Here is a 17,891-nt window from a genome sequence, read left to right on the forward strand (position 1 = left end):
TTTAAAATGTCGACATATTATATTATTCTTGTTACGTTATACGTAGTAACAAAGTCAAAAATGGAACAGCTAAATATCAATTACTGCGTAGCAACGACAGGTCTTCCGCAAAAGGCTGTAGAACGTGGATTCAAAGAACCACCCGAAAACGGTCAAATCCCGTGTATAGCCGCCAAAAAACGAATAATATAAAGATAAAACAAAGAAAATTGACGATGCAATAAAGGAAATACTGCAACTATATATATAATATTATATATGTGTATTATAATATAGGTAATCATATACAGCTCGTTTGGCTGGTGTGCTCTGTACATTTTTGTATTGTACCTACAACTGATTACAATTCGAAATGACGCTCGAACTTTCTTTCGTGATTTATAATATTATATAAGATTGAAAATACCGTTTACAATAATATCGTATTTCGAGTTGACGGGTAATAATGCACATGCACGTTAAGCGCGCATATACATATTAATATGCTTTATAATATCGGATTGCCATTGTAATGCATGGTACCTATATATACATAATACGCGTACATTTAACATTGTCCTACGCGGACACATTACATTGTTGTTATAAATGTAAATAATACTTACGCACTACTATACACGACTAACGTGTTTACGTCGACTAAACAATAATAAAAAAAAATAGGTCTAAATTATAGGCAATAACCGCCTTGCATCGTTATCAATAATATTATGCGTGTACACATATTATAATGATGAATTATCTTGTACTATTATAATATAATAAATAACGCGAAACAGATAGGTAGCGACGCACAGCATAATATTATGATTTTGTTTAAATCGAATGTTTTCGCTTGTAAATTATTACATTGACAATAATGTTTTAATTACAACACCGGCTAATTAATCGTTATTAAAAAGGAAAAAAATAATCCGTATAGTCTTATTTTAAACATAATTAAAAAAAAATAGTAATAGTAATAATAATAATAATAATAATAATAATAATAATAATAATAAATAAAATAAAATAATAATAGCGACCAGTGAAAAAAATATACATCAGTCAACCAGATTGTTATCAATCATTGTAATGAAACACGAGTACTAGAATTCAGATTGTAATTTACGGTACTACAAATGACCGTAGTATTGGGCCGGGTAATGATGATATTCGTTGTGATAGGCCGGGTCGCCTGGGGGTCTGTGACCTGCCGCTGCGAGCATCTGAGACTGTCCGTCCATCATGTATCCGAGACCGGCTGCCTCGGGGCTGTACGCTCCGCTGGGGCCGGCATGCGGTGAGAATACTGAAAAAAAAATAAAAATAATTATAACTACGATGTCCATGTACAAATAAGTCACGAATCGATTTCTATGTTCCGATTGTGTTGTTTACACATAACATATTATATATTATATAATGTATAATATGATATAGTACGATATATGATGTTGAGGATATACGTCGAAGAAACTGCCGCTGCGTCATCGACCGCGATCGTTTCACGCGAAAACGACTTTGGACCGACGAAATAGTAATTTATTGCCGCTTAAAGGAAACACTACCACTACTATTACTATTACAACTATTACTATACTGCAGGCGGTGGAAGAGGTGAAAACTTGGTCTGTCCCAAAGCGAGCACTTTTTTTTCTTATCAGATACTGTTGGGGATTGACGGATTGCAGTCGCACAGACCCTTCGGGGTCGAGGTCCATTTTTCTTGTCCCCAAACACGAGAAGGGACCTCTAGCGACAAGATATATTGTTGTCCTTATACATATACATATATATATTCCTTGTCCACGCCATTACTGTACTTCCCAATTCCTGCGTATATATATATATATGTATATATATTATGTGTGGACGTGGTCGTTCGCCTCACTGGAGAAATTCATGTGTAAATCGCTATTGCAGCAGCAGAATATATATAACATAGAATTGCATAAAATATAAATACTCGAAAATTACAGGTATATCACAAAAATCACTGCTACATCAGTTGCAGTCCCTTACAGTCGTTGTTAAAAACATCAATTTTAAAGGAAGGATATATATATATCTATATTTAAAAGCGTATACGACGTCATGTTAACAACGCCAAACGAAACGAAAAACAGTAAAACGGGAATATATTATTAATAATAAAAAATAGCGTTGCGCCGAGGACGAAACACTAAAAGCTTTTGTTTCATTTCTTATCCGTTTTGTCCACTGTATAATAATAATAATAAAAATAATAATATATAATATATATTTCACGAGACGTTAAACACATAGTACTGCGATCGCATATATATCCAAACAAAAACCAGAAAGCGACATGTACACAACACAACGTTTCACACACGAGAGCATCGCCGCCGACGCCGCCACCGTCGAGTGACGGGGCGCGAAATGCTCTCGGGAATAGAAATGATTAGGACCTCGACGGCAGAAAAGTGGAAAGCCGTGTAATCCCCCGGCGACTGATTTTTTTGAATTGCAATTTAATTGGCCCGCTATATATACGACGACGACCGAGCACGAAATCAGCGTTGGTGCATTGCCATCATAATAATGAAGATAATGTAGTAATAATAATAATAATAATAATAATGGAGATGATAGCGATATAATCAGTATAAAAGTCAGTATTATAATAATGTCGTTTTCCTTCGTGATGGTTTCGCGTATCGCACCACAACGCGGCGGTCGTATGCAGACGACAGTCGCGACGACGCGGAAATATCGTCGCCTGCAAAACAACAAACGGTTCTAAATAGTCGTCGCAGTTATAAACCAGCGACTAAAAGTTTCCCCCTCGCTTTCACGAAGCACCCCGTGCGCAAACACGGTAATGGATATTAACAGAGATTACTCTTAACACCACCCCACTGCAGCCAGTAGATATATCCAAGATGTCCTTGCACGCTCGCGCTACATCACAGCATTGTCCCTCAATCCTCGCTGCCCCTAATATACTATTATAGATATCACCGCCTAATATTCTTTTCGACTTCTAACCATATATTATATACGACTACTCTTATTACCACTACTGCTGCTGCTACCCTCGGTCTCACTCAGATTATATTCACTTTCATATTATGTTAGATCGTATATCGTAAAATTACTATGTACCAAATGATGCGTACGTTCGGTACTCGGTTAAAGCTTTCGAAAAGTTTCGAGAACGTTTTTTTCACGAGTTGTGGCACGACCGACAAAAAATGTTCTATATATACATACATGATGATGATGATGCGTCCAAATTACGCGAAAAGAGTTTGTGAGCTATGTACCGAAATAAAAGGGGTCGAAGCATTTTCAAAACGTCCGAGGAAATGTTATCGTGTCGGGAGTGAACGACTATATATACGCTAGCAGAGTTGATGAGGCGGAACAGCACTGTTTGGTGGTTTTTATATCCGGTACGCATTTATTTCTTTTCTTCGTAAAATGTATAAAATAATGTCGGTCGTAATATATATATATTATATATGAGGGGTGGAAAAACTTGGACGGGAGGTCGGACCAACGAGACTTGTCTTGTTAAAGCTTTCGGGAGATTTCTTTTTCGAATACTACCGGAAATATAGAATCGAGGCCCTTTATACTGTGAGCCGTAGATACAAAGGGGTCAGGGTATATTATAATTTTTATATTATATGATTGACTTCGAAGTAACACTCACGTATACAAGTTATAAGCATTACATTTATTATAATATGTGTGTATGTGTACGAATATATTTTTATTATTATTTACAATTTATTCCGGACACATTGAGAAACTTTTGAAATCCATTCGTAGGCTAAAGTAAAAAAAAAACAACACACACATATGGGATGATGTGTATCCAATATATTATACATTTAAAATATAATACCTAGCTATATATGTATACATATAAAACTACGCTACATGTCTCACGATGACATTCATTTCTGTATATATGTATATATATGTAACAGCGCGACCCTTTCTCTGCCGCGATTTAACGTCAATGATTCGGGATTAAAACTGATATAATATATAGTGCTATAGTATAATAAAGGCCACGCGAGTGGTTGGTTTATAGTTGGTTTGACCGTAACTGTTTCCCGGTGGTTGCGCGCTGCACATTCACGTATACATACGTACACGGGGACAGAGACCGCTGAGTGCAGCTATACGGGGGCAAATAAAAACAAAAGTGTCGTATAAAGGCAATTTGCTGCTAATAAAATTAAAACGATCGTGCGCGCCGTGGTGAGAGGAGACGACAATCATCAAAAAAAGGGTCTAGATGACTTGCAGTAAAAATAAAATTTCCATTAAACGGGAATAAAACGGTAACCGGCTCGACGCGCGAGAGAGGGTGCACGAAAATCAAGCATGTCGTAACAAGTTTATCGCGCCATAAAACCCCTCGAAATTGCCAGTCAAAAGTTGTGTGCCACCGTCTCGGAATAGCCGTAAAAACCCACGGAAAATGGGGGTATAAAGCAGCGGGGGAAGAGAAAGTGCGTGTGAGAAAGAGGAAAAACCTGGGCTGGAAAATTCGCGTAATTGGACCTGAGGTGCATCGCGGAAAACATTACAATTTGCCGCCACCGCCGCGCGTTTATGACCCCCCGCGAATAGTCGTTCTGCTTTACGACGACGGTCCTCCTATATATATATACATATACACGGCTTCGCCACCACCTGATTCAAACGATTTACCGCGTATCTTGTGAACAACAACGACGACGACGACGACTATACGACTATATCGCGACGGGGGAAAAAAAAAAAAATACTGAACCAAAAGTTTTGCGGTATAACAATTACGACGTTTTTACGCGGTGCTACAAACGACATTATTATGTCATTGTACTTACAGAATGTTATTAATATTCTAATTCATAGGAATCACATATAAATAAGGCACTACCATTGTAATAACTAATAACTAATAATATGTATATAGTGTATATTATGTTGTATTATTTTTTCGAGACTTACCGGCACGGTTAGACTGATCGATCATAGGTTGCACTATTCTCCGTCGAGCGTTGATAAACCTGCGAAAACAAACAAACAATCATATTAAGTACATAGTTTATAAATATATATATATATAATATTAATTGAAGCATAGTGATTATCGGTAGTTTTTAAAGCTAAAAAATTATATCTCATTAATATCAATACGGATATATTAATCGTTTGTATATGTATGTATATTATATTATATTGTATAATTTGTATACGAAAATCTTTGGTAGACTTCCAATATCGATTACCGTCAAAATACACCACGGCAACGGCGTAATTCAATATACGAATAATATATTGTGTACGCTCGTAGTTCGGTCGATAACTCGTCGTTTGTCTCGAGTTACGCGTGTATACATAGTATAGGAATGCGCATATTACTCTGACCCGATGATTTGGTTTTTGTGTAATATACTTGCGTACTGGTTATTAAATTTGGAAAACGCGAGCCTGCATGTGTGTGCAACTCATACCTACGCTACGCAGCCGTCTCCGAGGAAGAAAACCCGAAAATAAGGGTCGAAATAATATGCGTTAAATGTATTTTTGCCGATTAGAGACGTTGTAAATAGTGTTGTGAGGGTGGGGGTGTGCACCAGTAGGAGAAGTCGTTACAAACACCCGGTGCACATAACTCGATAGTTCTGACCTAACAACCCCGACCTGACATATGACCCGACCCCCATCAACGCGCCTGTAACAGCTGTTCGCTTGACGCCTAATTTTCCAGCCCTTTTTATTTCTTTAATATTTCGATTCGCGTATATAATATTTATTATGGACTATAGTATATTATAATGATGAAAATGAGAATCACTCGAGAGCTTTTCTGCGCACAACAATACCTACAGAGGATACATCACATTAGCGAACGATCGGCACTTTTTCACGTTTATAGGTAAGAAAGAGTCTTATAATTAATATAATATATTAAAATAATTTGCGAGGGCGATTGTAGAGATGAAGTCCTGTGACAATTTTCTCGTAATTTAGCGCATGAGTTTAAGAAGGAAAACGCGCATAAATCTCCGGGAACCGAATTCTATACCGGTGTTGGGTATATATATTTATATACACGAGAGAAATCCGATCGTTCTCTTATCGTGTTAATTCGTCGGACAAGTCGATGTCTTTTTAATCCTCACCCGCGACGACTACGTCTCTACAGGAGCACCAGCTAAATTCGCTCTCTTGTCTCACAATATATATAGCCTCGCATTAAGGGTGTTGAAAAAAAAACTTTGTCATTAGCAGGGCAAAAGTATTCGTCCAACTCCATTATCACGCGTTTTGCATTAATTGCAAAATCAATAGTCTTCCCTCCCTCTTATTTGGTTCTCTTATCAGATTAAAAAAATAAAATAAAATAATCTTGGAAGTGCAAGCCTATTCCTCACGAAATGCGTGAATATATACAGAACGCCATTGCGGATTTTATGCTTATAAAAATATTTATAATTATACCTAAATCATTAATTTTACTGTATAATGTTGTCTACTTGTTTATTATTTATTTAAAATGCACGAAAATTGTGTTTTATGTCAGAATGATGTACAATTATTTAGATGTACTCATACTTATGTAAATATATTAGTAAATAAACAAACAATGATTTAAATCGAATTATAATGTAACATTTCTCTAAAAAGTTAATTTTCCCGCAGAGACGCTAAATTAATTCTACGCGTTTTAACACTAATTTTTTTTTTGGAATAAATAAGTTATTTAAAGCGTGTCTCGGGCGATTACTGTACCTACAATTATTAATGATCATTGTCATTGAGAAATCGACATAAGCGTTATCTTAATCGTTGTTTTTAAATTACAATATTTACATTTTAATTACATTAGTCGGGCTACACGAAAGAAATGATAAATTAATTTTTATAATATTATATATATATATAAGTGTGTGTGTGTGTGTACAATAATACTGATAATAATAATAATAATAATAAAAATGTTTATTTATAATCTTACGTGGATAAATAATTTAAAAACTCAAATAAAAGCTGTTGACGATGGTTAAAAACATATTTTGCAATATAATTATATATAATGTTAATACAAAAAAATAATTATATATATATATACCTGGGCTACAATAGTAAACTGTATATGTATATTAATAATAATAATGAAAATAATATACCTTTAATGCTGCAGTTATTAAACAAACAATTTTTAACATGGAGTTGCAGGTATTTTTTACGCATCGATACATACTTAAAGGTAAATAATAAATAGTGTAAATAGACAATATGGGAATAGTTTTTATGCCCATTTTCTCACGTAATCAATAGTTCGTTTGGAAAAGTGAATGTGTGTGTGTAAAATATAAGAAGGAAAAATTGATTTCGTGCCACACGCGATTTCTGTAATATGGTTAACTCGACGTGTATACAGGTATTATATTATATTGTAATATACTAGCGACAACAACGGGTCATGTATTTGATTAATGATTCTCATAGTAACTATACATACATACATATATACACATACAAGTAGAATTATTATTTTTGATACGAACATAATTTTCGTCCCATAGACTCACAGACATCGTTTATTTTATTCATGCGTATACGTATAATATACAATTATTTAAATTCTTGAATAAAATATCGCAGTACCTCCTCATTAGTATACATGTGTACATGTATATTTTGTTAACTATCTATATATATATATATCTTCTGCCGCAGGTACGCGTATTTAATTGGTTGTTGTATTCACGAAATTATAACGTAATAATTTAAAAACGAAAAACCTACGTACTTGATTTTTTTTTATGCAGTTTAGTCTGATCTTATATAGTATATACGTGCGTGTAATAACACTTGCAGCTAATAAAAATGGCAAAATTGAATACTCAACAACAATGTTCGTGCGTATTATATATATATTAATACTATACACAGGTACTTATATAGTATAGGATAATATTGTATGCATGGGTATATAATTATGCATGCGTTGATAACTGGCACAACCGCGTTGTACAGAGTATATCATGTATATTGTATATATTTGACTAATATCGTATTATTACAGATGGGCGGATGTCGGAAATCGACAATGTGTGAAGTATAATATAATATTAAATATATTATAATGTGTACCTTTCACACGAGCAGTATACGTAAATAATAATATATACGCAAGAGCGCTCGCACGTACACTGCACGACCGCGGGCGCGTCTCGAACGCATTGTCGGTTATATATACGAGATTAGCGTTTAGGCCTCGGTATATCTTAGACAGAAATTGGAAAATAAAGCCAGCCATAAACAAGAGGGTAATCTCCGGGTCTCAACTCGACTCAGACCGGCCAGATATGGAAAACGACATCCCTCTCTGCCGCAGACCTATAGACCGACGCCGCCGTCATCCCCGTCCGAAACGACCATATATACCACCCTTCAACCACTCCCTTTCCCCACAGTCTATACTGCCGGCCCTCGTTTATCCGGGTGGACAAATTTTACGGCCATTCAAACAACCAAGAATGGTCTTTTCGGTGGCGCGTGGGTAGTGCGGTGCGGTGAATCGGTCCCCGCGCCCGCGGTGAGCCTTTTATGCGAACCCATCACACACAAAAGCTTGACCGCCGTCCGCCGCCACCTCCGGCGTCCCTTTTTCCACCATTCCGTTGTTATTGTAGAGAAAGATTCTATCTCTGCCGCAATGTGTCCAGGAATGTTCCCATATCTCCTCCGACCTCATATCTTTATATATATATATATTATACACGCGTATACCTCGTGTCCCGGTTATACTCAGTTACGTTATATATATGCGCGCGCGTGCGCGTGTGTGTGTAGAGGGCGAAATAGCTCATTCTTTACTCCCCCGGAATAATATCACCGTCGTTCAACAAGAATGAAAAATGTGGTTAATATCGTTCAGTCTGCAGCTGCAGCAGTGTAGCAGTGTGGTGGTTTTCCGCGATTTATAATCTTCGGCGCGCGGATTGATCTCAGTTTCTTATGATATCACACTGCGAGGGCAGCCGTGATATACAGCGGTGTATACGCGTCGATATTGGATTATTTTTATTAGAAATTCCGAAATCTTGTCAAGTCATATTATTATTATGTTGACATCGAACAAGTATTATAAACGCATAAATTTTATGATGCGACAACGGTGAGTATATATAAATATATATATAATGCATATTTCACTACTCCACGATACTGCATACTACAGCACAAAAGCGATTGTACATAAATTATATAAGTAGAAAACTAGCAACGGTCGAATCGTTTTGATTCGCTTTTCGTTTGAATATATAAATATAAATATCGTCGTAAAGTGATGTGTGTGTGTGTGTGTGTCGCAATTTTACTTGTTACACGCATATAATAAAATAACCTTTTATGTTATAATTATTCTAATATTGTGGCCACTACTGAATGCCCTTGAGGGACTTATCCCAAAGTCCTATGTCGGCAGGGAACACGCATGTGTTTCAAGTGGCTGGTGCGCGCGTATTATACAAGGGTGGCGGCGGACGGCGGTGAGCGAACAAGGGGATCTTGAAAAAAGTTAATTTACGACAATTACATCTGGACACCCTCTTGAGTTTTCCGAAAGCAATTTCGCGCAGAACAAAATTAGGGACCGCGGCCGCGTGATCCGGTGCTACAGGGGGAGAAAGAATAGCAAGCACACACAACCCTTGCTGCAGCGCCGCGGCATTCGTCGGCTAGTAACACACGGTTTTGTGATCATTAGCAAAGATCATTGTTGTGTTTCGAGCGCACAAACATCGCGCAGTGTGTGTGTGTATAATACGCGCGACGTGCGTGTGTGCTTGCGTGCGACGCAAAGGGAATACGCACGGGACCCAATAACCCTTTCTGTATACATATATACGCGCGCGCCCGGGAAACATTCACGGTCGGCCGACCCTAATCCCGCCGCCGTCGCTCGTACTCGTTCACCGTGACAGAACACGACTTTCCGTTAATCACTGTCATTTATTTATACGAATACACACACACACGCGCGCGCGCCATGGTGCGCTCACACGCACACCGAAGTATATAATAATATATTTATAAATATATATATACCAACGCGTGTACGCGATAATCGATTAAGTGTAATCCGTTAATGAAACTAATACAATAAAAACAAATATAATATAGGTAACATACTCAATTAGTATACTCTGTTCTTCGGCCAATTGCAATAGTGGTACGTGTGTGCACGTAAGTCGACGAATTCTAGTCGTCGGAAATGGTGGACCGTCGCGCAATTTAGACAAATATTATTACATACGTAAGCTGGGTGCGTCCGGTAAATCGTCGGTCCCGCGTGGAATATTAAGAATTATGAAGGATATTTTTTTGATCGGAAACCGCGCGCGAGCTTTGTACACACACACTCACACACATATAATATAACGCGTCTATCCTAATCAGGTGATATACACGCCGGGACACGTAGCCGCCGCAACGTGCCGGGAAAAATAGTAACGGTTTATACCGCAATGCTGCAGGGGAAAAGGGCGAGCCAAATCCCGATTTTTGACCCTTAGCGTGCCCGCCCGCGCGGTATATGTATGGAGCAGCGTACGCGCTACAAACAAACCAATCTAAATTCGAGACCGTAACAGATAAATATTCCCGCCGGGAACGAAATAGGAAAAAACGCCGTACACATATATACCACGTGGGTGAGTGCATGTATACCTATATGTATATACCATTTCCCCCCAATCTGATGGAGGACTGGCCATCTATTTTCCGGGTGAGAAAAGTTATTTGCCGACGCCAAAGCCGAAACTATACGCGTAGGTACTATACGCATATACTACTCGCGCGCGACTTGCATAGAAACTATGGTCATTAAACGCTGCAGCAGTGGAAACATTTTACTTCCGGTGGTCGTGGTCGTATATGATATACACACTCTTGTAGCCGAGCCGCACACAGAAAGACGCTGATGATATTTAAGGTTAGAAAGAGGAGGAAAAGGAGGTATGCGCTCCAAATGAAAATTCCTAGTGGTTTGCAACTCGTATAATATTATATGTTATGATGTCTTTCGTTGCATTATCTGATACATATTATATGACCGTTAGATATACGTACTGGTATGCGTAAACTTATATGCCTGTATAAAATATGTGTATACTTGCATATGGGTGCGTCACGCGATGTCGCGCCAAGATTGGTGAATTTATGGTTGAAATTAATCAAAAGAATTAAATTCAATCGTTTCCGAAGACGAAAAGTTGTAAGCAAGTAGGTACGAAATGCACGATTCGTATTTTTGAACTATGTATCTGCTGTGCAGTATATTATCTTATATGCATAAGGTTTACATATGGTATACATAAAACACATATTACACACACACATACACGCACGCATATATATATATATATATATATTACTTTTACACGTCGTAAGCTTTTTGTAGCAACAAAGTTAGAATAAGTAAGCCCACACAACTCCAACAAGCACACGCTTAGGTGTATGTATAATATTTTAATATAAATATATAGCGTCAGTTTATTGTGCGAAAACTTAAGTATATTGAAAACTCGTTCGTGGTTTTTTAAATTCAGTGGAGTTAATTGAATAGGCGATAGAAAATTACCCCTTTTTTGTTCAACCCTTTACAGACAATTCGTTTTATGTTAACAAATCTTTTTCCTTGCGTTCGCGCGGCAATTGTTTTAGTTGCGTTCAACGACGAATGGTGATATTATTATTATTATGGCAACCAAGGGGGCGAATAATAATTAACGCGTGTCTCTTTAATTAAAAAACATTATTAATAAAACAATTGTGTTCATAAAACGCGTATTCGATTTAGTGATAAACAAAGCCCGGCGCGTTCCTTCTAGCATTGCGTCGTATGCGTATATACGACGCGGCAGAGGGTCACGATAAATATTTATTATGGAAAAATAAAAAATACCAACAATATTATTGTATAGGTACCTATATATAATATATTAAATCGATAGTTCGAAAAACCGGTATACTTACATATATTACATAAGTACATAAGATTGCTGGTTTATTTAAAAAAAGGAAACGAGTTTGAGAATTTTAAATCGAATATAAATAATATATTATACACGTAGATACTATAGGTATAGAGCATAAAAATAAATGGTAGTTATGACGTCGCAGTGGTTAAAAAAAAGGTTTATTATTATTATTATTTTTTTTATGGGACACTCTCACCGAGTGGTGGTGATAATGGCGTATAACACAAGTGGCGTGGTGTCTGCCCGCCACCACCGACGCCGTTACCGTTCCCGTATACGGATGACAAGAGGTGACAATGTATGCTAATGGAAACGGTCCATTATGGATTATGGGCCATGTGGTTGATGGCGGTGGCGACGACGACGACGACGACAACGATGACAACGATGACTACGACTATACGATGATGACGATACTACACGTTGGGGGAAGGGGTGCTGGAGAGCACCGAATAGAGAGACAGAGAGCGAGCGAAAACGATGAGAGAGCGATAATAGTGTACGCCGTTTCTATATAGCGATGATGACGCCAGCCCGTGACAGCGGATTCTGCAGTGGACCGAGCGACGAGGGGGGGGGTGGTGACGCGGTGTTCCACACTAATATTGATGAAATTAGCCCCGAGTTGCATCATTCCACGAGTACATTTATACACCCGCGCGTGCCTCCCATCACGCTTCTATAGTGTTGTTGTCATGCCGGTCCTTTGTGCACCATTAATGCAATTATTAGGTTTTGCAGTGCTACGGCGTGCCGGATGAAAGTGCATCGATCGATTATTATTATAATTTGAAGAGCCGAGTGGAAATATATTGTGCAACGATCGCGCGCACGCATATATTATAATAATGATATAATTGTCACGATATCCGCCCGAAGTTTTCACACGATACGCGTATACGGGTATAACGGGTTAGGCACTGCAGCGGACGTCCCGTGGATGTGGAGGAGATTTCGAAAACGAAAAGTATAGCCAGTCTATGTACGAAGTGTACATAATATTATAATGTACGATCGGGGCCCTCAACGTCGACAGAAAAAAAAACAAGCGCAAAAAGCATTCGTCTCAATCCAAACGCACAGTTTCTTTTACCGACCTATCGAGTATGATCGACCGTATAATATAATATTATTACATCGTATAATATATTATATTATCTCTTATAATAATAATAATAATAATAATAATAATGTACTCTCGCGTATCCGTCCATAACGCGACGTCGAGTGAACCGGTTTACACGCCGGGCCGGTTGCCCGGGCCGTTTATATGAACGTATATGTATGTATGTTGTGTGTGTCTCTCTCTTTATCCATATATATATATATATATATATATTTATATTTGTGTATGTGTGTGTGTGTACTATAATATAATGGCACGTCGATGTCGATGTCGACGTCGCGGTCGTCGTCCGTCGCAGTCGTCGTCGTTGTCGCATTTGTCCTTGGAGCCACGGAGTGAATATTTCAGACGATTAAACGATAACGATCGTTCATGTCCCATTGCCGGCGCGACCCGCTGTGTCCGCAATAACGTAATACACTCGCCCGTGCGTCTCCCTTATAATAATATTATAGTTGGCACGCACAAAAGCGGTTTTGCATTGTTTAAGAGGATTTGCGCGCACATACACACGCACAAGAGCGCACAAACTTACATATTATATTATTAAACGCGCGCGAATGTGTATGTGTGTTTATGGATGCAGTCGCATAAAACGACCGCAAAACGAGATTCGTCTGTGGGCGCGTGTTTGTGCGTGTGCATGTGCACGAGCGATCGTGTATTTATTCGCAGCCGTACATTCTTCGAGTCGAACCTCACCTACCATAATAATAATATAATAATGTATAGGTAGGTAATATAATATGATTTCCAATTCGCCAGTGACGTTTGTGTTTGACGATATTCGTTTTGTTTGCGCTTTACCACCTTCTTTTTAATAGCGAGTCGGATGATTGTTACATAAATTATGTACTTTAAGAAGAGGGGGTCGATTTTTCTTTGATTTTCTCGCAATACCATTATAGATAATATACCTGGCCAAAACAAAAAAACACTGCAATTTAATGCTCAACCACTAGTTTTTTTCGGTTTTTCGTTATAATTTAAAAACTTTATCAATACTTCAACATTATAAAAGCGATTTAAATGCGTGTTATGAATGTGCGTTGTTTTATTAAATGTCGGTATTTTGAATAATCCGAAGTATACTTATTGCATTTTCACTAAGAACCGTTTTTATTAAAGTGTTTGGTCGTATTTTTTTTTCTGTGATAAATTAGTATAAACATTGAATATTGATAGAAAATATAATTGATTTGAATTATAAAAACTGTAGCTGTAATCAAACGTTCGAAATTCTAAAACTCGGTATTAGGCCGATATCTTACCAATCCAGCGCTGTTTTATTCCGTCGAGGCTATGATTCTATTTATTGGATATTGTTAAGTTTAAAATTTTTTACTTTAACGATTTTAATATTATGATGAGTATCGTCATATAATCTATATATTTATAATATACTTACATTGTATAGGTATAATATTTTTTATGTGCGCGCCTATATACCTATAGTTATGTCACAGCGATATCACCGCGACGCCAGTAACTATTAATTCCACGTCAATTACACGTGTGTAATAATAATATAGCGCACACGATATATATACCGTCCGTCGCAATATAGTGCATTAGGCGATTTGAATTTGAAAAGTACTCGGATTTCAACAAACTCGTTTCTGCAGCGTGGATAAGGAAAAAAGGGATACATCCCACACCTCCTCTCAACCGGCCCATGCGCGTGTATATTAAATTATCTCGCTTACGGTTTTATATCAAAATCAAATTACTCGTGCATCTTGCATAATGAACCGAAGGGGCTTAGCGCGTTAATGTGAGAGCGCCGTGTATATGTATGTGTGTGTTTGGAGGTCTGCAACGCTTGTGTACGTGTATAATACATCTATAATAATATACGCATCTATGTATAATATCCATCCTGGCAACCGAGTGTAACCAATTACCCGAGTTACACAATGCTACAATCCCAATGGAATTCTTGTTATGTATACATATATTATGTGTGTATGCGTGTATATTATATTATATACAACGGTAAAATAAAAGATCCACCCTGCGTATTCTTCGATACTAATTTCATTTAAAAGTATGTATATATGTATTTGAATGGCTCACACAATTCAATAGTTATTGTTGTATATACTTTAGATTAAAAACCTAAAAAAAAGTTAGTGACTATAAACCTATACCGTAAATAATATTATAATATATATATATATAGTTAAATTTTATAAATTTTCTTGTGAAAACATATTTTATGATAAAATATTGCAGTGTCCTTCTTAAAAATACAACAAAAGTTATTTAATGCATTTAATTTAATATAATGTTTAGATATATATTTCTGAAATATAATATAATATTAAATTTGTGGAAAAAATTGCATTATTATTATTTTTTTTAATTTAGTTATTATTGACATGTAGAGAATATAGAGTAGGATTTATTTTTCCCTACACCGTAAAAAAAAAAAAATAAATAAAACGACGAAAAAGAGGAACGGGCCGCTGGAGCGTGAAAATAACGCCCGAGATCCATAAATAACAAGGGGTTGATTCTGCAGCAGGTTCCCAAAGGACGACGTGATGAAAAACTGTGTGATAGGACTTCCAAAGACGAAGAGGCATGTACACACACACATACACACAGACGTGCATGTATAGCGATGAACGTTCTCATGTGTGTGCGCGCGAAAGCCTATAAATAAAGGGAATCTCTGTGCGAGGTTTTCCGCGGCACATATTTACTAGTATCCAAGAAAAGAGCATTCGTACGACAGCTTGAAAGTATAATGTAATATGCAAATAAAAATATTTTACACATCTTTCATATTGAGACTACAATTTAGAATACCGATAAAATACACGACAGTCTGGAATCTGACGGAAAACGTAAAAGAATAGAAAACGACGATTTTTTGCTTTTCAATTAACAGAAAACGAGTTGAATGATACGGAACACGTCAACGTTTAGTCGCACGCACAAGTAAGTTATCGGTCTCAAATTCGTATAATACTGGATTAAAAACTATACCTGTTGTCCATCATAACACGTTATGATACAGTACACACAAATATAGAGATAATATACGGACGGTGTACTTGTCCTACGGAATAATATACGTTTACGCCGCAGTCAGCGGCGTCTGATTGAGACGAACAATCCCCTCGTAGACGTTTTTATGCAAGTGCGACAAACGGATATAAATAGTTTACATCAATTGACACGATTATGATCATCGTTCTGTAACTGCATTCATACGTACATAATATAGAGTCCTGCGTACATAAAATGTTTGTGATAACGTATATTTTTATATTTTTCTTCTATAATGTATTATTTTTTAAATAACAGTTTGCCTCTTCGGTTGGTATACTCCGCGCCGTTAGCTTAACTCGTCTGTTCTCAAAAATATCAAAAACAAACATTGGGAGATGAAAAATAAATGTATATTATTATATCTACGGGTTTGTGAAATGTGTATCGGTCATGTTAGGGGAAAGCGTATATAATAATATATATACATATATATATATAGATAAAATAAATACAGGGCAAAAATATTTCAGAACTCTGGCCGTATTTAATCCAGACCATTAAGTTTGTAAAGATACAGTCACAGAGCGGAAAGGACGGTGGCCTCCCTTGTGTCCGATCACTGCTGCTGTTGTTATCACTAACTCACAACGACCGACCGGAATACACGGGACAAAAGGGGAACTTCGTACATCCCTTTCGTTCATACAAAAACTGCACTATACCGAAGAGACTAATGATCCGGCACGGCTTTTCTCTCATTATTTTTGGCCGCTTCCGCAACACGCTTTAAAATCACATTCGGAATTATAAAATACGCAGTTTCGATATATCATTATAAACGTCACCAATGGTTACTATAATATAACAGTACTATACACACATGAATTCCATAAGATTAAAACATATTTTATTTGCTTTTCTACCGAGTGTTTCTTATTTTCTACTTCGCGTTAATAGAAATATTAAATTAGAATAGTGGTAGACGCTCTAAGAGAGACGGTGGGAAATTGTGTACAACGGAGCACTTCCGTTTATTCACGGTTTCTGATGAAAGCCGGTCGGCAACGGTGGATGCTGCTTGCGGGGACACGAAGGGGGATGAAGGTTGGGTGAAGAACGAGAGAAAACTGCAGCATCTGTAGTTTTGTAACATTTGCGCTATGTCGGACTGATAAGAGAAATTACACTGTCAGACCAGAATGATATATACCCTTACATTTCCATACTCGGCATACTTTCTCCCTTCTCTTCCCTTTTCCCGGCTATGTTGCTCGATTCCCTCTCTGTTTCATTCCCCCTCTTCTATACATTTCCTCATTTTCCACACCGTATGCACAGACAGCCAATTCTTGTACAATTCTATCATCCCCAGAATTCTATTGTAAGTTCTATACTGCTACTCTTATTTTGTCACCGTGCAAGTTTGATTAATTTCACAAATTTTGTTTATAGACACAACGGCATACTATAACAACCACATTATATTTAACCTGTTTTCTGTTATAATATTATCATATGTCAATTTAAAAAAAAAAAATATTATTTTATTAGGTACACTATAGTAACTACCTAGTTTTGTTATTTTAATATTTAATCAATAATATCATTGGTTTATTAAGTGCATAATTTAACAATTGCGTGTTCGACACCATAGTATTGTGATATTAAAATGCGCGACTTCGGTATAGTACAATTTAAAACATGACAAATAAACTTTGTTGTTGCCCTATAATGAAATGTAACATTAAAGAAAATTA

The 17,891-nt window shown here is 37.0% G+C and overlaps 1 protein-coding gene across 2 annotated transcripts in view; it reads right to left on the reverse strand.

Moving 5' to 3' along the window:
- Nucleotides 1–920: 920 nt before the first annotated feature.
- Nucleotides 921–17,891, reverse strand: part of LOC113555546 (homeobox protein homothorax) — a 96,513-nt gene continuing 79,542 nt past the window's right edge. For both annotated transcript variants that reach the window (XM_026959960.1, XM_026959959.1), the window contains exons 12-13: nucleotides 4,960–5,018; nucleotides 921–1,291 (exon numbers count right to left, since the gene is read on the reverse strand). In XM_026959960.1, the coding sequence (XP_026815761.1) occupies nucleotides 1,116–1,291; nucleotides 4,960–5,018 (235 nt within the window). In that variant the 3' untranslated portion in view covers nucleotides 921–1,115. The remainder of the gene's footprint in view (nucleotides 1,292–4,959; nucleotides 5,019–17,891) is intronic.

This window comes from Rhopalosiphum maidis, chromosome 3, assembly GCF_003676215.2.
Source record: "Rhopalosiphum maidis isolate BTI-1 chromosome 3, ASM367621v3, whole genome shotgun sequence".
NCBI lineage: Eukaryota > Metazoa > Arthropoda > Insecta > Hemiptera > Aphididae > Rhopalosiphum > Rhopalosiphum maidis.